The sequence below is a fragment of the Rousettus aegyptiacus genome, unplaced genomic scaffold, assembly GCF_014176215.1.
Source record: "Rousettus aegyptiacus isolate mRouAeg1 unplaced genomic scaffold, mRouAeg1.p scaffold_m13_p_8, whole genome shotgun sequence".
Lineage (NCBI taxonomy): Eukaryota > Metazoa > Chordata > Mammalia > Chiroptera > Pteropodidae > Rousettus > Rousettus aegyptiacus.
In genome coordinates this window covers 13,228,474-13,254,324 of record NW_023416311.1, presented here as the reverse complement: position 1 = coordinate 13,254,324, position 25,851 = coordinate 13,228,474, and the positions used below count along the sequence as shown (strand labels likewise).

The window sequence follows — 25,851 nt, the reverse complement described above, 5'->3', positions numbered from 1 at the left end:
CTCCCTGCAAAGAGAGAGGCTGGCAAATTGAATGCAGTGTGTATATATATACAAGTGTTATGTGATTCAACAGAAATTTAAAATAAGGGGACAAAGATCACATGGGGTGGAGGTGTCTTCAGGCCCATCTGGGGGCAAGAAAAATGAAATCTGGCACATTAGGGTGGGAGGGGAGTGTGGTGGTTGGAGTGGCATGGTTCAAATTCCAGCTTTACCATTTATCTACTATGTAACCTGAGTAGGGTATTTCACGTTTCCAAGCCTTACTTTCTTCTTCTGTAAATTGGGAATGAAAATAGAACCAATATCAGAGAATTAAATGAGAATATTTGTGCAGCCCTCAACATAATGCCTGGCACTTAGTAGGTGTTCAGTAAATGGGGATCTTGGTTGTGGGACAGAGATTTCATCAGGCTCTCCCAAGACATGGCCTCTCCCTCATAAGTGTATATCCTTTGCTTTGTTAGCTTAGGCTTTCTGGTTCCTTGACAATAAAAGATATTCTGGATTTCATCCTCTAGAAAGGCATAAGACTAATTTTATTGTGGACTGTGGCGAATTTACCATTTGAAATTCTTAGCTAGCTACTGTCTTCCCTAGTTGCTTTCTTGATACAGCGGGCTCAACTTGGAAAGTCACTTTCTTCTAGGAACTCCAGTTTCTCTACTAAAAAGTAGGTGAAAACAGATCCCCATGTGGCCTGCTTACAGTTTTGTGTAAGTCAAAAACCAGGAAGGGTCATTGCAACGTATGAGGCTTTGATTTCTTTATCTATAAAATGGAGAGAGGTCTATTACCTCTGTGGGGGACTGTTAAATTATGTCTTCAAAGTAATTGTCCTAGATGTGGAGCCGGAGAGATTCCTTGAATTTCGGAAGGCTCAAGCAAGCGCTTTGCTTCACCTGTGAACACTGCTCCAAATAAGCTTGACTCCACCCCAGCTCTTTTTGGGAGACAGGTGAATGTGTGCCCTCTGCTGGTCGGGGCAGGAGATAAACCCTGGGAAGTGGGGCGAACCATGATGTCTCAGGGAGGTATTTCAGAGGGGGGTGGTAAATAGAAATGGACATATATGAACAGATTATTAGAAGGCTAAAGAGTTACAATGTTAATGCTGTGCTTGGAATAAAGAGGGAAGGACGATTTGGAGTGCGGTTAATGATTCCACGCGTCTACATTCAGGTCCATTTGGTTTGTCCCCGAACGCTTGTCAACAACTTCAGAGAGCCCTGCCGAAGTGCATCCTGGGAATTGTAGTTCTTAGGCAGGTTTCCTGCGCCGTAGCCCTGCGCCCTCCGTGACGAGGGGACTACATTTCCCGACGTGCCTTGGATCGGGGGGGAGGGCCGTCGTGGTGTCGAGCCCCCGGGCCGAGCTGGGGGGTGGGGGCTCGGAGGCCAGGCTTCCGCAGCGGTGGGCAAGCGTCCGTGCGGCCTGGTTTGGGCCATGTCTGCGTGAGGACGCCGCTGCTGCTATCTGCGTCCCGTCCCGGCCCCGGCCGCGGCCCCGGCCCGGCCCGCTGCGCACCATGGGCTCTATCCTGAGCCGCCGCATTGCTGGTGTGGAGGACATTGACATCCAGGCGAACTCGGCCTATCGCTACCCGCCGAAGTCCGGTGAGCGTCCGTCTCCGGTCCCGGGTGCGCTCTGCGAGACGCGGACTTGGAGGCGGGCGGGATGGGCAGGGCACTCCCACTCGGCGCCCTCTGCGCAGGAGCCGGGTTGGGGAACTCTGCTCTGCGCGCGGCCCTCCCTGCGGCCTCTCTGCCGAGAGATTCTCGCTCCCTCAACCCGGACCCCGGGGCTTGCGTGGGGCCGTGGGCTGACTGCTTCGTCCAGGCTGGGTGACCTTGGGTCAACCACTTCTCCCCTGAGCTTTTCAGCTCCCTCGTCTGCACACTGGGGAGATTCTCTGGAAACTCCTAGGCCCGGGGTGAGGTTCTGGGCGCAAGGCTGGAGAGGGGTTAGTATGGTGCTCGATGCTTCGTTTGTGCTTACAAAGTGGTCATTGTCATGAAGATTGACATCACTCCATCGTCGGTTTGGGCTTTCTTTGGTGGCTTAGTGTGAAGATCCAGTCTGTGGTTCTGGGCACTCTCCATCCCATTAGACCGAGGTTTAGCTTTCCCTGTGACCACCTAGCACCTGTGTGTATTATAATCAATGGGGGAGAGGCTGGGAGTCCTTGCTGGGGAACTGGAAGATGGTTGGAGGGGACTACTAGATTTTCTGGTCTCCTTTTTTCTGGCGGAGAGACCCGAGTCACCAGGGAGGAAGTGACTTTCCCAAGGTCTCAGAGAGTTGTATGGAAGCACATCTGGGACCAAGAGCAGGAGTCCGACTGTCAGAGCTGAGTTGCCTTCACTCTGTTATGTTGTCTCTATGTTGAGTGTGGCCTGACCCAGGATTTTAGCTCCAGTTCCTCACTCTCCATTTCCTCTGGTCATTTGATGTGGAAAGGAGAGAAGAAAGAGAACATGGAGTTTGGACATCATGGAGACCTTCGGATTGGGTCTTTTGATCCTGACTTCTGAAGCATCTGATGCAATATGGTCTTCTAGGCCTCACGGTTGGCATGTGGGGATCCACCAGACCAGGTTTCCTGAGTGTGGTTCAGGACCACCTGCTACCACCAGTGGGGAAGCTTGTGAAATAAATATGCATTTCCCAGGCCCTGCCTCAGACCTGCTGGGGGCCTAGGAAGTTGGATTTAAAACCCACTCCCTGGGTGAGTCTGATGTCCACTCAAGTTTGAGAACTGCTCTGCCCTGATGTTGGAAGGTGAAAGAAGGGGAGTGCCTGGGGCTACTGGAAATAAAGGGGGTGGAGATGGTTTAAGTGTAATCAGAAGGGGATGCAGTCAGAACTGGGCAGAAGGCAGTGTTGCCTACTAACTTGGGAGCTCTCCATGCCTACTGTGCCCTAGGCATAAGGGCAGCCCAGCCTGGTGTGGGGATCCCCGAGAGTCTCTGTGGGCTGACTTCCCCAGAACTGATGGAGCAGTTGTTTGAAGCCAGCCTCTTCCATCGCTGATATTCTTCCAGCTTGTCTTTGGCCGAGAGACTTGGCAAGTTGCTTAGTCCCTTGAGTCACAGTTTCCTCCTCAGTAAAATGGGCTGATCTTTTTACAGTGCCCAGAACAGTGCCTAGCGCTAAGAGGTCCTCAAAAAGTATTAGTTGCTAATAAGAAGTCAAGGTGACCAACTCAGACCCTAAAAGCAGTTAGTGGTATCTCAGCAATATCAAAAAATTTAATGTGTCACCTCCTGTCACCTGGGACCATAGCAAACTTGATGTCCCTTCACTTGGGCCTTTGGACAGTACAAGGCATTTACAGCACCTATTTTGAATTCTGAGTGGCAGACCTCGCGAATCAGTGAGGACACTCTTTCCTTCTGAGTCTGGACTTGGTTTCAGAGTCCATCAACGAACACCCCAGTCAGCCATGACTAATCGATTGGAGCTGGCACCCAGGTGAATGCTAAGAGCCACCTGGGTTTTGCTGCCAGAAACAGCAGTGTTTGGGCCTGTCCAGTCCAAAGGCTGTCCTTTCTGCTTCCTTGTCCCTTGGGCTGCCTTCCTGAGCAACGGTCAGTTGGAGGCAGAAGAGACCTTAGCAGTTTTAAAAATTGTATTGGTTGTCTAGCGGTGGACTGGGAACCACAGGGAGGTTTGAGACAACTTTAGGGTGCCTCCATGGACCCTTCAGTTGTTTTTATGAGAAAGTTATCTTTTTAGGTCTCTGTCAATTTTGTTGATTATATCAAGGAGAAAGAATCCTTAGATGCTAATGTTTTAGTAACACCTAACGCTGTCCAATTTTCCCTTCAGCTCGAGATACAGTTGATACATAACTTTGTGTAAGTTTAAGGTATGTAGTGTAATGATTTGATACATGTATATATTGGGAAATGATCACCACAATAAGATTAGTTAACACATCTATCACCTCACTGTGGGTGTGTGTGTGTGTGTGTGTGTGTGATGAGAACTTTTGAGATCTCTTGTCCAATTTTCTTTCACTTTGGGACTTTCAGTGTGCACTGGAATGGTACTTAAGTCGAGTTTAATAGCGTTTTCTTTGTTTTCGTTATATTTATTTTACTTTTAGCAACTTTATTGAGGTATAATTCATGTGCCATACAGCTCATCTGTTGTAAACATAGGGTTTGGTGATTTTTTTAGTAAATTTATGGAATTGTACAAACATCACCACCGTCAGTTTTGGACATTTCCATCACCCTCAAAGTTTTCTCGTGCCTCTTTATAGTCAGCCCTTATCCCCACCCTCTCACGAATATGCTGTCCGTCTTTAAAATTTGCCTTTTCTGGACATTTCATGTAAATGGAATCATGCATGCATTTAGTCTTTTTTGTGTCTGGTGTCTTAACATAATGTTTTTGAGCTTTATCCATATTGTAATATGTGTGTACTTTATTGTACGGGTATAGTGCATTTTATCTCTTTAATTAATGAACATTTGGGTTGTTTCCTCTTTTTGGCTGTTAATGAATAAAGCTGCTCTGAACATTTGTGTGGCCCTGTTCATTTCCTTTGGGTAGATACCTGGGAGTGGAATTGCTGAATCATAGAACTGCCAGACTGTTTTCTATAGTGTCTGCTCCACTTTACATTTATTCCCATCAGCAATGTATGAGGGTTCCAGTTTCTTCACATTCTTGTCAACACTTGTTATTGTCTGCCTTTTTAATTATAGCCATTTTAGTGAGTGTGAAGTGGTATCATTGTGGCTTTTATTTGCATTTCCCTGATGATTGAAGATGTTGAGCATTTTTTCGTGTGCATATTAGCCATTAGTATATCTGTGTGGGAAAGGTCTGTCTTAGTCTTTTATTCGGTTTTTAAAAATTGGATTGTCTATTTATTGAGTTATGTATTTTAGATACAATGATACTATTTTTTATTCAGCTCTGTGTTTTGCAAATATTTTCTCCCTGTTCGTGGCTTGTCTTTTCATTTTCTTAATGGTGTCTTTTGAGGAACGAAAGTTTTAAATCTTGGTGAAGTTCAATTTATCAACTTTTTTAGATGGTTAATGTTTTTGAAATTATATGGAAGAGATCTTTGCCTAGTGCAAGGTCACAAAAGTTTTCTCCTTTTTTTCCCCCTAGAAGTTATACCATTTTGGCTCATACATTTAGGTCTGTGATTCATTTGGTGTCAGTATTTTTCATGTATGGTTGAAGTAAAGATCTAAGGTCATTTTTTTGCATATGGCTATCCAGTTATTTCAACATTATTTGTTGAAAAGAATATTCTTTTCCCATTAAATTGCCTTTGCACTTTTGTCAAAAATCAGTTGACCATAAATGTGAGAATTTATTTCTGCACTCCCTTGCCCTTGTGCCAGTCACACCTGGTCCTTAGCCAAGGGTCACAACCTAGCGCTGAGACAAGGTTGCGTCCGAGATGCAGAAGCTTGGAATGCAGTTAGGTGCCCACAAGGAGTGCCTGGCAGTGGGCGGCTGCTGCCACAGTTATTTCTCCTACTGCTGTTGTTACTGTTAATTGTGCATCTCAGAACCATGTCTGCTGCCCTGCCCTGGTATTTAAGGGAGGTCATGCTGGGATAGGTCACTCTAGACAAGTATAAGAAGGAGGGGCAATCAGCCCTGTGACCGACCAGCCCCAGGGCAGGGGTGGGGATATGCCCTACACCTAAACCTTTTGTATATCAGGTGTGTGTACTTTCAGATTATTTCACCTTCATTATCTTATTGGAGCTTTGCCATGTCCTTGTGACACCAGACTTTTGTCCTCTTCGATGGGGGAACTAGAAATCAGCTTGAGCCCTTTGTTGACCAGCACCTGGGTGTTGCACACTGTAGGCATTTAATAAATGCTTGCGCAGCATTATTATTGCAGAAGGTGACCCCCATCTCCCTAGTGTGCAGGCCGATCAGACTGGGCTGTGCCTTATCTCATGGGGGCCGAGGACTCCTCGGTCTCTTGCAGTGTAATGGAGGGGCCCAAGGTGTGTGTGCTGTGTGCTTTTGTGTTGAGGGCAGTCTAGAAGCGTCTGCTCGAGAATGATGTTGGTGACCACGCTTCATGCTGGCGTTGGATTTATCCTTTCTGGAGAAGAGCCTTGCCGAGGCAGGTGTTCTAGCAAAGGGAGATTGTTCTGTGTCACCAAGGGTGTCCTCTGTCACTGGGGTCATTCTGGGTCCATTGGCCATCACCGTCCCAAGGAAGCAAGCTTTTACTCTGAGACCCATGCATCAGTGGCAGTGGGGGGGGGGGGTGGCGAAGCGGCTTCACCTGCACACGGGGTTTCACCTCCCTCCTCAAAGACCTAACCTGAACCATCATCACCAGCATCGTGAGCAGACATTTCCCTTTCCCAATTGTCACCTGTGCCATTCACATAAGAACTAGTTCTTTGCTCCTGCTCATGTCAGCTTGGTTTGGAGTTTATTGTTATAAGAGCTGTTTCCTGAGCTTCAGCTGTTTTTTATATATGTACATACGTGTATATTATATACGTATGTATGTATATACAGACACAAACATGTATAGTTCTTTAAAGTTTTCATTTGTTCATGTATTCTTATGGTGACATTGGTTAATGAAATCCAATAAGTTTCAGCTGTAAGCTACTATATTTTAGGTAGAAACAGCAGCAACAAAAAACTTTTAAGTTGACCATGGGGGCGGGTAGGCATCTCTTTCCCTGCAGAAGAAGCAGGGGGTAGCCTGGGTTTAGAAGCCTGCCTTTGGCACCTGAGCCCTTTGGCCTAGGGCTGAGATTTGTTGGGCCTTGATTTTGGAGTGTCTCCCGCCCTCCAGGCTTTGAGAGGGCCCTGGAGCTCTGCCCGTTTGTCTCTGAGGTCCTGCATCCTTCTCTCAGTTCCGTGCATGCCCCAGCGGACCTTTCATAGGTTCTCTGGGAATTGTTGAGAAACCATCACTTCCCATGGACTTTAAAATAACCTGGCTCTATGTCAGCTCTTGCCAACCTCACCTTCCCTGGGCTTCGTTGAATTTTCACATTGACCTCACCATATATTTCATCCTGGAGTGTTACAAAATCTTCCTCGGCCCTTTGAAATTGTGCTCTCTGCAGGTCTGCACAGCCTGGCATTGCAGTTGAAGAAAGCCAGAGCTGGTGCTGTTCTGACTGGATAGCCAAGGGGCCTTTCATCCCATGCCATGAAGGTAAGGTGGCTGCTGCCATCCATAGTTGGCCGAGGCTCTGAAGGCCTGTTTGCCCAGGATAAAAGGGGTGTGTGTGTATTCGTTCTTCACAGTCGGGGTGGCCTTTACTGTATTTATAGCACACTCTTCCACAAACATGGCTGGGTGTGGTGGCAGGAGCACTGGATTCCAAGGCCTGAGGCAGTCACTTGCTCTCAGGACCTGTCTCCAACTCACCCACTTAACCTTTGGCTCCCCAGGCCTCTTTGAGTTCTGATTCTGAGACTGCACGTGAGACGGCAGGCTGGAACCAAGCCCTGGCCCAGCCAGCCTGTGTTTTCCAGTGGGCCTGAAGGTTTCATGGGGAATGTCCTGCACTTCCTGGATGACACAGCAGCGGGCGGTGCCCATTGCCACCTCCCGAACCCAGTGCTGCTTAGGGCAGATGTTTGCTTGGGACATGTTCCATTTGGCACGTATAGTGATCCGGCCTCACATTTCTGTGTTGTCCCATAAAATGAAGGGCACACGGTGTCACATACACGGCCCCTGCAGCGCCTAACTCAAGGGCTCAGTAAGTATCGTAGAATTACTCAGTTCTTCCCGTTGCTTCTGCATCTGCCCGGCTCCTCAGAGCTGGGGGAACCAGGCTCAGCCCTAGTCTGTGCCACCAGGACGGGATCAGAACAGGAGTGAGGCCCAGTCCTTGCAGAAAGCCGCCGTCGTGGAACAGCACGGGAGAAGGGCCACTAGCTGTCTCACAAGAAGTCAGCTGGCTCACTTTCTCATAGAACTAGGTGAGGCAGTGAGAGGCTGGAGGAGTGTTTCTGACTTTGGAACATCTGTCCACCTGTCTAACAGAAGGCCTGAGGCAGGTTAGAAAGAATACCATTTTCTCAGGCTTTTCATCCTATCGACTTGGGCCCTCCTCCTTGGCGGGGAGCCTTTAGGGAGGATAGTTCAGTACTTTAAAAAATGTGTGTGTCATTTGCATCGATTGTCTCCTCTATTCTTTCTATGAATAATAATGGAAATAAATTTAACTTAAACTTTGTATGTTAGGTAATACTAGTTTCTTTAGTCTTTTTTCAATTGAAAAATTGTATCTAACATACTAAGTGGCTTTAGGTAAACACTGTTAAAGTATCACATGCCATTTGGATTTTTTTCCCTGTCAACAGGAAGGATGATATTCTTGAAATAAAATATCTCAAAACAAAAAAGTGTATGTACACATATATTTAAAATCAAAGTGTAACACACATATGGAAAATATATAAATCATAAGCATACTTCCTGAATGATCATGAAGTGAATGTGTTGAAAAAATAAAATAGTAGCAGCCCCCGGAAGCCTCTGCCAGTCACCTTCTCCCTGGGAAATCCCCTCCTGATCCCTGTGGAGATGAGTTTTGCCTGTTTTTGAACTCGGTATAAATGGAACCAGACGCTCTTTCCCTCCACATTCCGTGATGCAAGGCCCTGGCACGGTTCGCGGAGCAGTGGTCAGTTTCCTTTCTGTGCCGCGTAATACTCCAGCGTCTGTTGACGCCTGTGTGCTCATCTGTTCACGTGGAGGGGCGCCGGGGGAGTTTCCAGTTTGGGCTTTTAGGCAAATCCTGCCATGGACAGACACTCTTGTGACTGACTGGCTTTGGTGTCCATGTATCTGATTTCTTTGGGTTTATTATTTTTTTTTAGGGTTGTTAATTGTGGTAAAATACACATAACATAATAATTACTGTCTTAACCATTTTTAAGTGCACAGCTCTGGAGTATTCCATCCATTCACATTGTTGTGCCGCCATTAGCACTATCATCCTCTTAACTCTTCATCTTGTGAAACAAACTCTGTCTCCATTAAATACTAACTCCCCTTCTTCCCTTCCCCAGCCTCTGGCAACCACTGCTCTCCTTTCTGACTCTGTGATTTTGACTACTTGAGTTACTCGCCTCTTTGGGTTCATTTTCATACCTGGGAGTGGGTGCGGGGCCCTCGGGTGTACGTATGCAGTATCAGCAAGTTTTACACTTTTGTGGAGCAGTTGAACCAATTCACACCCCCACCGGCCAAACGTGCGAGTTCCGTTCACTGTGTCTTTTCACCAACACTGGCTAGGGTTGGGTGTGCGTTTTATTTGTTGTTTTTCTCTTTCATTTTAGCCAGGGATATATGTTGTAGTTGTAACTTACTTTCCCCTGATGACCAATGGGGATGGGCACCTTGTATGTAGATTGCCATTCATTTCTCATTCTCCTTTTATGAGGGGCCTGGTGGCATTTTTTGTGTATTTAAGTGCTTTTTATTACATGTTGGATTCTTTGGAAATTGGCCATCACTATGGCATTCGTGGAAACTATCTTAGGCAAGAAATGGAATGCATTGAAAGGCTGCGGAACCAAGAAGTATAATAAATTGGCCATCACTATGGCATTCGTGGAAACTATCTTAGGCAAGAAATGGAATGCATTGAAAGGCTGCGGAACCAAGAAGTATACGCCGTCAGAATGCACAACCATCGTTCTGCTCTGGCTTCTGTGTCATGGTGCTGTGACATGGGTAAAGACGACTGCCACCTGCCAGGGGCCCTCAAGGACCAAGTCCTGTGATCCCCAGTACCACAAGGGAGAGAATCTGGTTTTTGTCCCACCCAGCACAGTCATAAGTCCACCTTAGCCAAATAGCTGTGTGCAGGGAGCGGGAGCTACACATTCTGAGGGTAGCTGCCCCCCTCCCCCACCAAAGGGTGGCTACAACTATTTAAGGGAACTCAGTGAACCAGAATCTTTGCTTAATTTTCCCTTCTTGCTGGGGGCTGAGAGCTTTTAAGATGGGCCCGCTGTAATGAGAAAGGCTTTCACACTGGAGGGAGGCTGGGAAACAAAGGTTTGTCAAATGTCTTTTTACCTGTGCAAGGCTCCTTTTATCCTTAGGTCATCCTGAGCTGTCCTCTAATCTCGTCTGCAGCCAGAGTGCAGGTTGAATCTCTCATGTTACAGATGGCAACACTGAGGCCCAGAGAGGTTAGGGGCTCCCAGACACCAGCCTGAGCGAGGCAAACAGAGAATGCTATTCTGTGCATATGTGTGACCTTAGCTGAGGGGGAATCTATGAGCAGGGAGATTGGAGGTGGGTGGGACCCCTCCGGGGCAGTCTTCTTTCACTATTTGGGAACAGGCTCACAGGCTGTGGGGCTGCTGGACTTCCCCCTGGCAGGGTGTTCTCAAGGGCCTGGAGATGCTTTTCTGAGACCTTCATTCTGTGGTGACTTGCGATGCTCTGATCTCAAGCTGGTCAGGCCTAGCTGGGGCTTAGCGGCAGCAGATTTCAGGAAGCTGGTCGGTCACTGGGAACATCTCTCCCGTTATAGAATGAGAACAGTTTTCAGCTGTTGAAATCAATGAACTGTTCCCAGCCTTTGCGGATGCCTTGTCATCTTTCCATTGGAGCAGGAATGATGACTAGGGCAGCTAAGCAAAATTCACACCAGTATCCCAGGTTCCAGGGCCGGTTCTGTTTCTTAGGAGGGGAGCTTGGAGGGTGTCTTTATTAATGTCATGTTTTACCTGGCAGGGATATTGTGATTTATAATAAAATAAATATATGTTTGGTCTTCATTCATTTCTGGCACAGAGCTTCTAAAACCCTTGAAGTTTCCTAAGTGATGAACGATAAAAGTGAAATGGGTGTTTTCAGATATCTCTTTTAACTACACCAGAGTTTATGTCAACGAGCTGATTTTTGGAAAGCACCCGAGAATAGGTGCTGATTGCCAGGGGAGCCAACCGTGTGATCAGAGGACTGGAGATTGAGATGATCACCCAGGGACAGTGATTCAATCGGTCGTGCCCACATAATGAAGCCTCCTCCATAAAAACCCAAAGGGCGGGTTCTGGAGATCTTTTAGGCTGGTGAACACATCGAGATTCTGGGAGGGTGGCATGCTGAGAGAGAGCACAGGAGCTCTACATTCCTGCCCCGTACCTCACCCTCTGCATCTTTCGTCTGGCTTTGCTGGGTTGTGTCTTTTTATAATAAACTGGTAATCTGGTAAGTGAACTGTTTTCCTGAGTTTTGTGAGCTCCTCTAGCAAATAATGAATCTGGGGAGGAAGTCATGTGAACCTCTGATCTATAGCCGATTGGATCGGCTATACTTGTGATTGGCATGTGAAGGGGGGCAGTTGTATGGACTGAGCCCTTAACCTGTAGGATCTGATGAACTGCAGGTAGATAGTGTCAGAATTGAGCTAAATTTGTAGGCCTCTGGGTCAGCATCTGCTGAGAATTGGAGGATTGGTGGTGTTGAAAAAAAAAAACATTGGATTGGCATAGTTGAGAATAACGGGCTCTTGGATCAGCATGGGTTTTTCAGTTTGGATCTCATTGGTGTGTGGCTTAAAGCGGGTTACTTGACTTCTTTGTGCCTCAGTTTCCTCAACTGTCAAATAGTAATAACAGTGTCATCCACTTTCATGTATCTGATAAATTTTTGTCAAGCTCCTACTGTGCAGTCCCTGGTGCTGGCCACTGGGAATATGGGACAATGAACAAACATAGGACCCCTGGTCTTCATAAGGGGAGAACAGGATATAAACAACCAACAAACAAGGAAAAACAGGATTTGCTGTGGGGAGTGGGCAGATGGTCTGCAGGGAGGAGGTCATGGGAGGCCTCACTCTGGAGTCGAAAGGTGGGGGCAGCCCATTGGGCCAGAAGGAATGAAGAAAGCTCCAGAATCCTGGTAAATAGGCTGGAAAGGTGGCACGAGGCCAGGTGGGTAGTGTGGAGCACAATCTCTAGTTGCAGCGTGGCTGGTGGGCACCCAGCCCTCAGGTGGAGGCATGGTGGGGTTTGTGTTGGGGATGGCATTAGCGTGGGGATAGCATCTGGTGTATGAGTGAAGCTGGTTACCAAGAACCTCCCTGGAAAGGACATCAGGTTGGGCACGTGGAGCCCATATTCTCCAGGTAGGCAGCCCTCAGGGGTCACAGTGAGGTGGGCATCCTGTGACCAAGATGCACAGCCCCGCTCTACAGGTCAGGGTTAGGATTAGGGTCCCATTCATCAGAGCTCCACCCTCATGACCTAATCACCCCAAGGCCTCACCTACAAACACCATCACATTGAGGGTTAGGTTTTCAACATGTGAATGGGACAGGGGCCCAAACATTCAGTCTGTAGCAGGATCCCAAACTCTGGTTTCTTGATAAAGTTGGGTTTAAAAAAAAAAAAATCTCAAGCAGCGCAGGTGTTTTGGGGGAGAATGTGGAGGTCTCCACTTTATTCTTCCCAGCCTTCTCCCTGCCTTGTCAGAAGTTCCTGCCAGCAATTTGGTATGGATCCTTCGAGACCCTTCTTTTAGTGGAATCTAGCTGTGCTCTCCCTGCAGACCTGTGCTTTGTCTTCAGTCTGCTCCCTTGCAGTTCTTTGCACATCCTAGTGCCTCCCCCCTTAGCAGGGTTGGTTCATTTAAGTGATTTAGAATGTTTTCATTTTTCCATTGTAAATGATGGTCATTGCACGCACGTGTACGATACTCATATTTGAAAGCGGAACGGACAAAACAAAAGGAAACTCCCGAAGTCCACTTGGCTCTCTCTGTGGCCCATGAGGAATGAAAGGCACCTGCTCACCTCCTTCAGCTGTCACCGAGACAGCTGCTAACCGGCAGCTTCATGGCTTTGATTTTCCTCATCTGTAGAAGATGATGAACACGTGTCCTTCCGCACCTGCCGGGTACGAAGGAAAATGGGGCCATGTGTGAGAATGCCGGGAGGCCTCCCAGCAGGACGCTCTTGGTCTTTGTCAGCCAGGTCACCTGGACATCTGTAAGTAGGGCAGAATCCGAATCCCTGGCGCAGAGAAGAGGCGAACTGTTTGAGCTCCTGTGCCCCTTGACCAGTGACAGGAAGGAGGAGACAGGTGCATGAGTTTGTTTTAGCCATCATGTTTGAGGACAGCCCCGCCGAGGCTCTGAGGCTGCATGTACCTGGAGCATGTCTGTGTCACATAGCTGGGGCTCTGGGCCGACATCGTGGCCTCTGGCAGGCCCTCCGAGTGTGGCCATAGAAGGATTTTCTGATCGGGAGACCTTCGTATGTGGGACTAGCTACCCTTCCTGACTGGAGATGACAGCACTGACCATTCGCTGCTGTCCCTGTGCCGTGGGAGGGGAGGCGTCCGGCGTGGTGCTGAGACACCGTGCGCTTGGAGTCGTCCGCTTTGAGCCAGGCCACACCACCAGCTCGGTGATCCCTGAGCGCAGTTTCCTGCATGGAAAGTGGGGGCAGGACCTGTTCCCTGGGAAAACCAGGCTCGGGCGCTGCCTCGGGGACGTGGGGGAAGAGCTGGTGGCGTCTGTTCTCTTCACCCTCGCGTCTTCCCTCTGTTTCTCTCCTCAGTTACCTTTTCTTCTTTCTCTTCCTGCCTCTTCATAGCTCCGTCTACACCTCTTGGTCCTAAAGTGTGCGTGCACACACAGACGTACAACATATGTAACACACACACCCCATGTACACACACGGATACGCACGCACAGGCACAACATACGTACTGTGCATCTGTATACACGTGTGTGGACACATCTACATACACACATGCACAATACAGCATCCACATGTACACATGTATACACATGCACACACACCTGGGAGCTGCTACCAGTGCCCTCTGGTGCACACATTCCTCCTTTAAATGTTCCTTTTTTAAAAAAAAAAATCAGCATTTTAAAAAAACATAGGGAAGTACAGAGAGTAACAGTGAATGCCCTCATGTAGAATCCATGGTTAACATTTTTCATATCGTTGTCTCTTTCATGCTTCTGCTGCATGTTGGACCTGGGCGCTTACTTCTGGTTCATTCTTTTCCACATGTAGGTGTTTCACATCTGAGCCACAAGGCTTCTCTGTGACGTGTTTCACACTCCTCCGTGTGAGTCGTGTTCGCTTTGTGACTGCACCGTGCTGACAGGTGGAGACCTGGCTCACTCCTTTTAACCACTGTGGTCCCATCTTGTCACTGCCATAATGACTCGTCTTGACTTTTGTCACTGCCATAGTGACTTGACTTGCCGTTTGTCCATTTCCTTGTTGAGGAACATGTAAGGTGGTTTCAACTTTTTGTGCTGAAAGTCTTACCACCATATTGTATGTTTCTACAACCAAAATATATACATAAATTGAAATGAGAATTTTAAAAGTGAGACTTTTTCTTCTGGTCTGTGTGGGCATTATAAATAAATTGATCAAAACAACATGAACATTTCAGTTTTTATAAATAACAAGTACTAAGAAGCATTGTGCATGTATCTCTTAACTGGATGGGTTCCTCCCCCCCCCCCCCCCCCCGTTAATTCACATACTCACAGTTGAATAAAACCTATTGATAGAGACAGGTTGGCATCAGTTCTAGTTCTGTTTTTCACTTTTAAGTCGAGAAACTGTTCACATAAATCAGTAGATCGGAATTAATGGGGGTTCGATGTAGCAGTAGCATCTAATTTTAAGTTATTTGCAAAAAAAGTAAGTATCACATAAAGATCTAATACAACACATAATCGTTGATGATCAACCAGCTGACAACTTGATCAAGCAAGTTCTTCTGGTTCCTAATAACAGCTTTATTGTGATATAATTCACATACTATGAAATTCACCCTTTTAAAATGTACAGTTTAGTGGTTTTTTCCAGAACGTGGTTCCAGTTTTGTGGTATTACAACCACTGTTGTAACGCACGTTGCCAATCTTTTTAAAATATTTTTTTTTGTTTTAATACAGATTAATTATAGAAAATCTATAAAATACAGTTAAATCCAAAATAAAAGTAATACTCATCCATTGTCTCTCAATCCAGAGGTTTTAGTCTGTAGCACTTATACTCTGAAGTTATTGAGGCCTAAAACCTGCAGTAAGCTGTGGGGGCCTCCTGTGTATGGTACGTCGAGCTGTAGAAAGTGCTCTGGAGAAGATAAAACAGGAGAATGGAGGAGGTCGGTCAGCAAGGAGGGCGGAGGGGTTGTTAATGTAAAAGAAGAAATGATCAGAAAAGGCCTCGCTGAGAAGGGAACATGAGGTGAAGGATCAAAGCAGAGCCCTTGGGGAGGAGCTTCCTACGCAGCGGAAACAGCAGTGCCAAGGCCCTGGGGTGTGAGTGGGGTGGGCAGAGTCTGCATGGTGGACGGCCCGGCAGGCCGTAGGGAGGAGCTTGGGACTTACTCTGGTGTGATTAGGAGGTCATCAGAAGTTTGTGAGTCGTAGCATGTGGGAAGCAGACTTTGGGGCTAGGTGAGAGAGGGGCGACTGGTGGAGTGGATTGCAGTAATCCAGGCAGGAGTTGCTGGTGGCTTTGACCAGGGTGATGGCCACAGAAACATGTTAGAATCAGGAACCCAAGAAGATAAAGAGGAGGGAAGCCCATTGGTGTTATCTCTTGCCAAATAAATTAAAAATTTAACCGTTTATAACACTAAATGCTTGTTATTTCAGTTTCTGTGGGTCAGGAATTTGGGAGTGGCTTAGCTGGTGGCTGTGGCTCAGGGTCTCTTGTGCAGTTACAGTCAGGCTATTGGCTGCAAGCTCTGCTTCCCAGGTGGCTCCCTCACGGGGCTGGCAAGTTGGTGCCAGTGGGTGTCCAGCGGCCTCAGTTCCTTGCTGCGTGGACCTCTCCATAGGGCTGATTGAGTGTTCTCAGAACACAGAGACTGGCCTCCGCCGGAGCCTGAGCCTGTGAGTCCTGCTCCATCCTTTCCACAGTGTCCTGCTGGTTGCACAGGTCAGCCTGTCCACTGACGTGAATGGTATCACGTCACCAGAGTCGTGATATGCCAGGAGGTCATACCATGCAGGCCTTCTTGAAGGAGGGTTACCTCACCCGTTTTCTGCCTACAGAGAGGGAATTGTGGGACCTTGTGGGACATGATGGGGTTGGGCCTTGCAGGTCTCCAGGAGGAGTTTGGAACAGGAGGTTCGGGGCCAGGGACCTGTCTCTCGCTTCGAAGGCCTTGCAGGGACGGCCTGGCTCCTCGAAGGCCTTGCAGGGACGGCCTGGCTCCTCGAAGGCCTTGCAGGGATGGCCCGATTCTGCCTTTTCCTGATCCATCCTTCCAGACCAGTTCCAGCCTCAGTCCTCAAAGGGGAAGTCAGATATGAATGAAATAATCATTCAAATCTAACAGTTTTAAACTATGGTCACTGCTGAGGCAAAAGTAGTACTTGGGGCTTGAACTTGAATTTGGGGTGGAGGGAGCCGACTTAGCCTGGGGTCAGGAAACATGTATTAGTCTGCTAGGGCTGTCGTAACAGATTGACACAAACTGGGTGGCTTAAAGCAACAGGATTTATTCTCCCTGTTCTGGAAGTCCAAAATCAGTATATCGACAGGGTTGGTTCCTTCTGGGGGCTCCAGGGGAGGCTTCTTCCTTGCTTCTTCCAGATTCTCGTGGCGCCAGGTATTCCTTGGCTTGTAGCCACGTCACTGCAGTCTCTGCCTCCACCGTCACACGTCCTCCTTCCCTTTGTATGCGTCTCTGTGTCCACATCTCCCAGGTTCTTTTATGAAGACAGGGCACTGGATTTAGGGCCCACCCCAATCTAGTCTCACCTCTTGATTCCATCTGCAAAGACCCTGTTTCTAAATCAGGTCACGTGCACAGGTACAGGAGGTTAGGACTGGAACATGTCCTTATGGGGGACACAACTCACCCTGCTACAGAAGGAAGTGATGTTGGAGTTGAGATTGAATGAGTCCCTGAGCAGTGGGGAGAGGTCCACGAGAGGGAGGGGTGTTGGGCGGGCTCAGAGGTGGAACAGGCCTGGTGGAAGAGCTGGGGCGTATTTCTGGAGCAAGAGTGGGAGCCATGGCCTGAGCTGGTTTCTCTCAGAATGGAACCTTTCCCAGGGCTGAGCCTCTTTGGCCACCAGATGCTCCCACAGGGTTGTGTCAACTCTTAATCTGCCATTGTTGTTGTTTTTTTAAACCAGGAAACTACTTTGCTTCGCACTTTTTCATGGGAGGTGAGAAATTTGACACCCCCCACCCTGAAGGTTACCTCTTTGGAGAGAACATGGATCTGAACTTCCTGGGCAATCGCCCAGTCCAGGTAGGTCTCAACAGGGCTGGGCATGGGGTGGTCCCTGCCCTCAGTGTCCCAGGTGCAAGGATGAGTGGGCACTGAGTCACCCCAAAGAGGGCAGAGCTGCAAGCTGGGCATGTTCACATGACATGTGCTTGAGGCATGTCCTGCTGATACCGCCTTAGAGGCCGGGTGACCCAGGGTGGGTCACTGAGGGACAGAACAGCTGCTATTGAACCTGGTGCATCCAGGCTTTGGGGTTATAGAAGGTTATGGTTTTGACCTCAGGCCTCCTGGACAACGTTCTTTAAAAAGAAAAAAGAACATATACGTTCCATGAAATAGTGGGTAAAAGATGTGATCCACAGGAGAAATGCAAACGGCTGGTGAACAGTTTTTACAGGTTCACCTTCACCAGTCACCAGCGAAGCCCACGTTTGTGCACTGCTGTCCATTGATTCCTTCAATGCACATTTGAAACTGTCTGTGTGCCTGGGACCCTTCCAGGGGCCTGGGGCAGAGGACAGATCCTGCCCTGTTCCTTAGGGTGGTATAGATAGTAAAGAAGAGAACATTTGACAGACGAGGACTAAAAAGAGAGGAACGAGAGAGGGCTCTTGAGGGGGAACTCTTGAGTTGGGTATTGGATCCCCAGTGTGGATGAGGGGCCAGGCAGGAGCCACCTCCCTCAAGAGACACTGGATTCTGTCCCCTAAGGCTGCAGAGTCATGGGGCTGGCCTGGGGTGAGGGGTCCTCTGGACCAGGGGTCTCCATGGCTGTTTTAGACATGAAGCAGCTGATTAAGTTAAAATCTTGATCCTTTAATGGGCAGGAGGTGAGAGGCCGGGGCTGAGAGAGTTGCCGTCCCCCACCTGAGGGACCAGTGGGGCCTCCGACACCCTCCCAAGTGTGTGAGGGTGAGGCTAGACCCTCGTCTTCCACATCTTCGGAGCTTCGTCTCGGACCCAGGGCCTGGCTCGTACAGGGTTCCCCATAAATCTGTTGGTTTTTTCAACTTTTACTTGGACAGCGCCGTAGATTCACCTGTAATTGTAGGAAATAACGCAGAGAGACCCCCATATGTCATTCACCTGGTTTTCCCCAGTGATGGCGTCTTGTAAAACTCCAGAGCCCTGTCACAAGCAGGAAACTGACATTGACCACCCACATATTCCAGAAGCTGCCACTTTTACAGCACTCCTGTGTGCACGTGTCCCTTCCGGAATCTTTATTGTCCATCATCCTTGTATGGGAAGCCCGCCTGGTCCAGAGCAGCAGATGTCGGGTCCCACTCCAGAAATGAGCCCAACCCTAACTGCCACCCCCCAGACCCCTCAGGCTAGGTCGTGTTCACTGAGAACCCTTCCTGGAATTGGGGGGCCATGGCCACGTGCCCGGAATTTTTCAGAGTGGTCTGGTCCCATCTCTCCCATGTGCTGATCATGTTGTCCACAGTTTCCTTCGATGTGAATGAGAATAATATCATCCAGTGGTCAGCATGAGGGCCCTGGAGCACCAGGTGGGAATGTGACCAGTACTCTGATTAGCCCTGTTTTCTGTCCCCTGCCACGCCAGGGAGTCACCTGGGATTGCTTTGGGTTTTTCCCTCCTAGTTTCCCTACGTCACCCCTGCCCCCCATGAGCCAGTGAAGACGCTGAGGAGCCTGGTGAACATCCGAAAGGACTCACTCCGGCTCGTGAGGTAATCTTGACCCCACCTTGCTCTTTAAACTTGGGGATGTCGAGTTGTGTCTGGAGACATTTTTAGTTGTCACAACTGGAGGGGTTGGTGCTCCTGGCATCTGGGAGGCAGGGACCAGGGAGGCTGTTAAACACCCTACAGTGCATAAGATGCCTCTACAGCCAAGAAGGACCCAGTCCTGACTGTCAGGGCTGAGGAACTGCTTTAACCCAGGAAGACCTGAGGTGTCTGGGGCCATCTCTAAACTGAGAGAATTTATCTCCCTTTCTATGAGCAGGAGGCAAGGGAAGGAGAACCCTATATTATTGGCCCTTGTTGTCCAACAGGGACTGGGTCTTCATGTTTCTAGAAAGGTGGGATGCAGCCAGGCAGCTGACTCAGGGACCCCTCCGGGGACAGTGCACATTCAGCAGGGTAGGCGATGCTCCTGCAGGCTTGACCTATGACCTGCCACTTGTCCCTCTGCCTTCCTGGCAGGTACAAAGATGGTGCCGACAGCCCCACCGAGGACAGTGAGAAGCCCCGTGTCCTCTACAGCTTGGAGTTCACCTTTGATGCCGATGCCCGGGTGGCCATCACCATCTACTGCCAGGCGGTGGAGGAGTTTCTGAATGGGATGGCTGTGTGAGTCTCTGGGGTGCCTGGTGCGCTGGGGAGGTGGGGCAGGGCCCCAGCAGCTCTGCTGCTGTCTGATTTATATATTTGAACTTTCAGAGGTTTTATTCGAAATAGGGTCGTATGGGCCCCCATACTTTGAAATCTATAACTTCACCATGACCCTCTCATGCCTGCCTCCAGTCTGGGGGGCTGTACCTGGACGGGACAGGCAGAAATGCACTGGCTTCCATCCTGTGGGAGAAAACTGCTCAGAGGCCAGATTTGATCTGGGGATAGAGCAGTGATTGGGAGCTCAGGCCTTGAGTCTTGCTCACAGGCCACCCCCAACCAGTGCCACTTTCTCAGGCCAGACATGTCAAAGCCCTTGAGGGTGTCCTTTGACCTGGAGACTGAGAGACGGGCCCCAAGGACAGCAGGTGAGGGGTGGGGCAGAGTGGGGTGAGCGACAGTTGTATGTTGGTTTCCTGAATGGGAAGATGCTAGAGTTCATCAGAATCGAAAATGCGTATACTCTTTGACCCCGCCATTCCTTTTCTGGGAATTTATGCTTGCATGCATGGCTCAGATGTGTGCAGAAGAGGGTCCTGGAAGCACTGTTTAGAAAAGCAAGGTAGTGGAGACCACCCAGTGTCTACCAGTGGGGGCCCGATTGAATCAGTGGAACCAATACAGTGATCAGAGAACATGACACCCATGTATACGGTGGTTAGGGAACGGCTTCGGGGTGCATGAAGAATGATGGAGAGGAGTGTAGGCGGGGCTGCTAGTTGAATATTAAAGAAGAGACACCTACACATACGGGTGTGACTGTGCTTTAATTCTCTGGGGAGTGATACCTAGGTTGTGGATGGGCAGAGAAGCAGGTGGCTGGGAGCAAAGATAGGGTGCGGATTCAGGGCTGGGGGAGAAGGCACTTTGCACTGTGTACATTATTGTACCGTGTTTGTTCAAAAAGTCAGCAAAGTGTAAAAACCAATGGAAAGGCGTAGCCATATCTGGAAAGGTAGCCAAGTTAACCAGCAGGCGTGCCTGCCGGCCCCCGCCTCAGGTCGTGTGGCAGTGGGGATCACCCTGAGAAAGGGACATGGCAGAGCATTTGCTCATGGCAGAGTCTCACCATCCTTTCTCGGCTGCCTCTTCAGGTACAGTCCCAAGAGTCCCGCCCTGCAGTCCGAGACAGTCCACTATAAGAGGGGGGTGAGCCAGCAGTTCTCCCTGCCCTCCTTCAAGATCGACTTCTCAGAGTGGAAGGATGATGAGGTAACCTCCTGCGCCTTTCCTGAGTTCCTTCCCCTTTGTGGGGGGCAAGAATCAGGGGCTTGTTTGCTCAGATTCCTCACATGGTCAATAAGCATCAGAAGTGGCTGCCAACCAAGACCTGTGCTCAGTTGGGCATGCACTGGACTGTGGGGTGTTGCTTGGCCCAGGTGTTGGCCGGGCTGAATGGGGGAGGTGGGATGGAACAGCAGCAGTTAGAGGCCCTGGGCACCATGCTTTGCGGGCCGTGAGACTGCAGTATGGCGGGATGCCTTTTACCTAGCAGTTCTACAGCCAGGGACAGTAATTTACAGGACCCGAAGGGTGTTCATTGCAGCTCTGTCTGTAATAGTGAAAATTGGAAACAACTGACATGCCCACCATGAGGGAATTACTTATTAGTTCACCAATGTTACAGGAACCACCCATATATATAACATGCGCACTCTAGTTCACGTCTGTTGTGGGATGCTGGGCAGACTTAAGGCAGGTGAAAGAGATCTGTGAATACTGTACATACTGATGTGGAAAGCCCCTCGGTTCAGAGAAGAGTAAGTTGCAAACAAATACAGTATAATCTCATGTATGTAGCAACCACAAAAATGCACAAAATCATTTCTGCAAGTACATGTATGTGTATATAAGTTTGAGGAGAACTCGGAAAAGATACCCATCAAGCTGAAGACAGTGGTGGTTTCTGCAGAGGGTCTTGGATAAGGAAGAGGGTTCTATCATACACACTATACGTGTATAGTTGGCCCTCTACAGCTGCAGGCTCTTTGGTAGTGGGGGGAACATACATTATTGCAGACATATCCTATGCAATTAGGCCTATGATGGGATGGTTGCATCTGTTCTGAATATGACAGACTTTACTTTCTTGTCATTATTACCTAAATAATACAGGATGACAACTATTTACATAGCATTTATATTGTATTAGTCATTGTAGAGATGGTTTAAAGCAAATAAAAAAAACCAAGAAGATGTGTGTAGGTTATATGCAGATTCTATGCCCTTTTATATAAGAGACGTGAGCATCCCAGGGTTTTGGTATCTGGGGGGGGGGCGGTTCTGGAATCAGTCCCTTGCAGATGCCAAAGGACAGACCGTACAGCGTGAGTGTTGACACTATATACCCTTCTGAATTATTTAATTTTTTTTTTTTACTGGTTTATTAAGGTATAACTTATGTACTATAAAATTCACCCATTTTAAGTTAAATTCAGTGGTTTTTAGTAAATCTATGATCACAACCATCACTACAGTCAGTCCAGTTTTAGAATGTTTTCATCCTCCTGGTAGGTTCCCTCGTGCCCATCTACAGTTAACCCCTGTTTCTCCCCCCGTCCCAGCCTCTGGCAACCACAACCTGCTTTCTGTCTCTGTGGATTTGCCTATTCTGGACATTTCACATAAATGGGATCATATAATATGTGGTCTTTTGTGTCTGGCTTCTTTCACTTAGCTGAATTCTCTAGAAGGTAGTCATGTATTATGTTACTAAAATACATAAGGGGAAAGAAATGGAGGCAGCAGGGCTTACTGTAGTTTAGGAAGTGGCCAGGAATGTTCCAGATCACGGAGTACATCAGCCTGTGAAGGCCCTGCTGTTTGTTCCTAGCCATGTGTGCTTGCTAGTCAAAGTGCTTTGACTGCAAACAAGAGAAGTCACTTCTGCATCACTTGTGTGAGGACGGGTCTTCCGAAGGAAGGCCATAGCGATTGAAGTCAGTGAAGAAGCTGAACAGCAGAACCCTCAGGGCCCCCCTGCACATAACTGTGCCATCTGCTGCTTCCATCTCTGTGGGCGCACACTCCCAGCAGGTGCATCTGGTCCTGCCCACCCTCCCGTGAATGATGGAAGGGCAGCTTCCCACAGGTAAAGGAGTTGGGAAAGCAGAAAGGAGCTGGGCAGACAAGTGGTGCTTCTACCCTGGGGTGGCTTCTGTGGTACCTAGACCGGGGCTACACCTCAGTTTCGTGACTTCTGTCCCTTGGCATTTTGGCCCCAAAACAGATCCCCTATGTGTCTGCAGATGTACTGAAAGAGGCTAGCGGTTTGGGTTCTAGACTTCCAGTGAGGTCACTTCTGGGGCACACCTGGGTCGTAAACCAGTCTCAAGTACCACGTAAAGGCATCCCCTTTTTCTCCCTCAGAGTGTCAGGGAACCTGCATGTGGTGAGGGGGGTGTGGTGGGGGGCACGGTCGGTGGCAACTCGGCCTGTCCAATGTTGAGTTAGATCTCAGGACCCTGTCCTTGTCTTTGCCTTCTCTGATTATCACCTCAGCTAATGTGTTCTTCTCGAAATCAACTCAGTTTTTCTTACATATATTTTTTGCCGTGATAGAATGCTCATAAAATTTATCATTAGCCACAATTAGTACATTCACAATGTTGTGCACTGTATGCCGTTTTAGAACATCTTCGTCACCCCAAAAGGAGGTCCTGCACCCTTTACGCAGTCACTCCATCCCACCCGCCCCGTTACATGCATTTTTAAATAGAAACTTTATTAGCCGTTGCAGTAGCTGGGAAACTACTAAGCTTGCCATAAATAGAAAGTTTCAGAGGTTAAGCTTTGTGGAGAACAAAACAGTGTTATTGCATCCCAGCATGATGTCATTGTCTCCTGAAGGGGATGTTGGCAGATGCTAGAGATGTGACAAACACTCTGGCACCAAACTCAGATTTCTTATTTACACCAGGCTTTCTCAGCCGATGCTGTTGACATTTGGGGTCTGGGTCATTCTCTGTGATGGGGACTGTCCTGTGCACCGTAGGATGTTGAGCAGCGTCTCTGGTGGCAGGAATACCCCTCGCTGCAGTTGTGACAATCAAAGATGTCTCCAGACATGGCCAAGGTGTCCCCTTGGCTGTAGGCATCATGCCATCAGAAGCTTGGCCATCCACCTTTTTTTAGCCATTTCCCCCAGATTTGCCTGTTTAAAGATTAAAACAACAATGTATACATATTTTAAAATGTGCAAATTACACAGAATTTATAAAGCAAAACACTCTTCAATGAGTCTCTTCCTCCAGAGGTGACCTCTTCTGACCATTCGGGGGCGTGTATTCCAGACTTTTTGCCTGTGCGCATTTGCTTTTTTTTTTTTTTTTTTTTTAATAAAATACGTAGTCACAATGTATATTTTTTAGCTTTTTTTTAAAAAAATAGCTAATTGAAATATAGTTCACATACCATGCAAGTCAGCCTTTTAAAGTGTACAATTTGGTGGTATTTACTAGACCCACAGAGTTGTGCGAACATTTTCATCACCCCCAAAAAGAAACTCCTTACCCATTAGCGGTTACCGCCGCCCCCAATCACTTACCCCCAGCCCCTCATCTGCTTTCTGTGCATTTGCCTGTTCTGGACATTTCATATAAACAGACTCATACACTATGTGACCTTTTGTGTCTGGCTTCTTTCACTGAGCATCATGTCTTTTGGCTACCGACTATTGTGAATAACGGTTCTGTGAACATTTGTGTACAAGTTTTTGTGTGAATGCGTTTTCATTTCTCTTGGCTACAATTTGCTTTAAATTTAAATTTTATCTTTCTCAGACTTTCTTTTTTTAGAGTAATTTTAGGTCTACAGAAAAATTAAGAGGAAGGTATGGGGAATTCCTCACCTGCCCCGCCCCTCCCTCTCACCCCCTGTATAATTTTTACTCAATCATATTGCAGACGTCTTTTCAGCTCAGTACTTACCTTCTTACAGTTGGAGTGGCTTCTTTGCTAGTTTTCCCTACCAGTCCCCTCATGGGCTTCCATTTATTTTGGTCAAAGCCACATCCTTTTATTCCTCTGCCCTTTGCCTTTTCCTTATTTCCTGGTATCCATTGAGCTGGACTTGCAAAGCCCCCACCTGAGGGGCTTCTCTGTACCAGGATAGCTCAAGAGAGAGCTTGAGGGTGCCAGGGTGCAAGGTTCCCACCAAGGCAGCATAGGGGAAGAGCAAAGCGTGAGCCAGAGAGCCTAGGGGTGACTCACGCTGGCGTCAGCTGCCTGGCTCTTTCTCCTGACTTGGGGGGCCTCTCTTCCTGCATTAAAGCCTTTCTTCCTGCATTAAAAATAAATGTCTCCCTCAGCCTCTCTGCAGTGGGTGGAAGCATGCTTAGTTTTGGTGTGTGCCTTGTGTGGAGCAGGCATTTTGGGGGACATGGTCCTTGCTCCCTGGGTCACTCTCCCTGGGCCTCCAGGGAGCCTTGCCCTTCTGTGTGATAGGGCTGGAATGGGGTGCTGGCTACAGATGCACAGGTGAGGTAACCAGAGGCATGTGTGGGGCGGCAGCTGTGTGTGTGTAGTTTGTCCCAGCACCCCAAGGACAGCGCAGCATCCGGACCCTGAAGGCCTGGAAGAGTTGGAGCTCCAGTCCCCCCATCATCTCCATCTCCGTCCCCTGGCCCAGCACTGGGCCAGCCAGTGTAGGTCATCCGTCGGAGTTTGCTGAGTAATTGAATGAAGGCGTTTAGGGTGCTGAGAACACATGATTTGCAAGCTGAATGTCAGTGGGAGGGGCTGGGAAGGCTGCTGCAACAGAGCCTTCAAGGCAGTGTCTCTGTCAGGACTTTTTGGTTGTGAGTGACAGAAACACCTCAGTCTGGCTTAAGAAAATCGAGAATTTATTTGCCTAGATTTTGAAAGAGCTGGATAGCTTGCCATTTCCTCTAGGGCCTGTGTCATCAGGACAGGGTCTGCTCTGGCTCAGCCTGCCTTGCTCTCTGCCTGGCGCTCTGCAGACCAGCAGCCTGGGTCCTAGAGTGCTTGGTTGGACCACCCCAGGCCATATGCCTCCCCTCTGTTGCCCCTGTTAGAGGCAGGCATGTGCCATCCTCTGGCCAGACCACACAGACCAGGGTAGGAGAGAGGTCATTCCCAAACTTCCCCAAGGAAGATTGGACAGGTGCCACCCGAGAGGGGTTCTTGGATGCTGGGCAGGAGCAGCAGCTGTCTGCACATTCTCTGTGGGGTTCAGACTGGTCTGGGTGGTGGGGGGGTTGGGGTCAGGCTGGGTAAGAGCAGGGTCTCAGG

At 48.5% G+C, this 25,851-nt stretch overlaps 1 protein-coding gene across 7 annotated transcripts in view; it reads left to right on the top strand.

Moving 5' to 3' along the window:
• The first annotated feature begins 1,386 nt into the window (after positions 1-1,386).
• The window catches only part of MGRN1 (mahogunin ring finger 1), a 47,954-nt gene continuing 23,489 nt past the window's right edge, over positions 1,387-25,851 (top strand). For 4 of the 7 annotated variants that reach the window (XM_036225357.1, XM_036225356.1, XM_036225354.1 and 1 more), the window contains exons 1-5: positions 1,388-1,616; positions 17,140-17,258; positions 18,846-18,934; positions 19,412-19,558; positions 20,695-20,812. In XM_036225357.1, coding sequence (XP_036081250.1) covers positions 1,529-1,616; positions 17,140-17,258; positions 18,846-18,934; positions 19,412-19,558; positions 20,695-20,812 — 561 coding nt within the window. In that variant the 5' untranslated portion in view covers positions 1,388-1,528. Of the gene's footprint in view, positions 1,641-17,139; positions 17,259-18,845; positions 18,935-19,411; positions 19,559-20,694; positions 20,813-25,851 lie in introns of all 7 variants that reach the window. The other 3 variants (XM_036225355.1, XM_036225352.1, XM_036225351.1) reach the window with 1 other exon arrangement.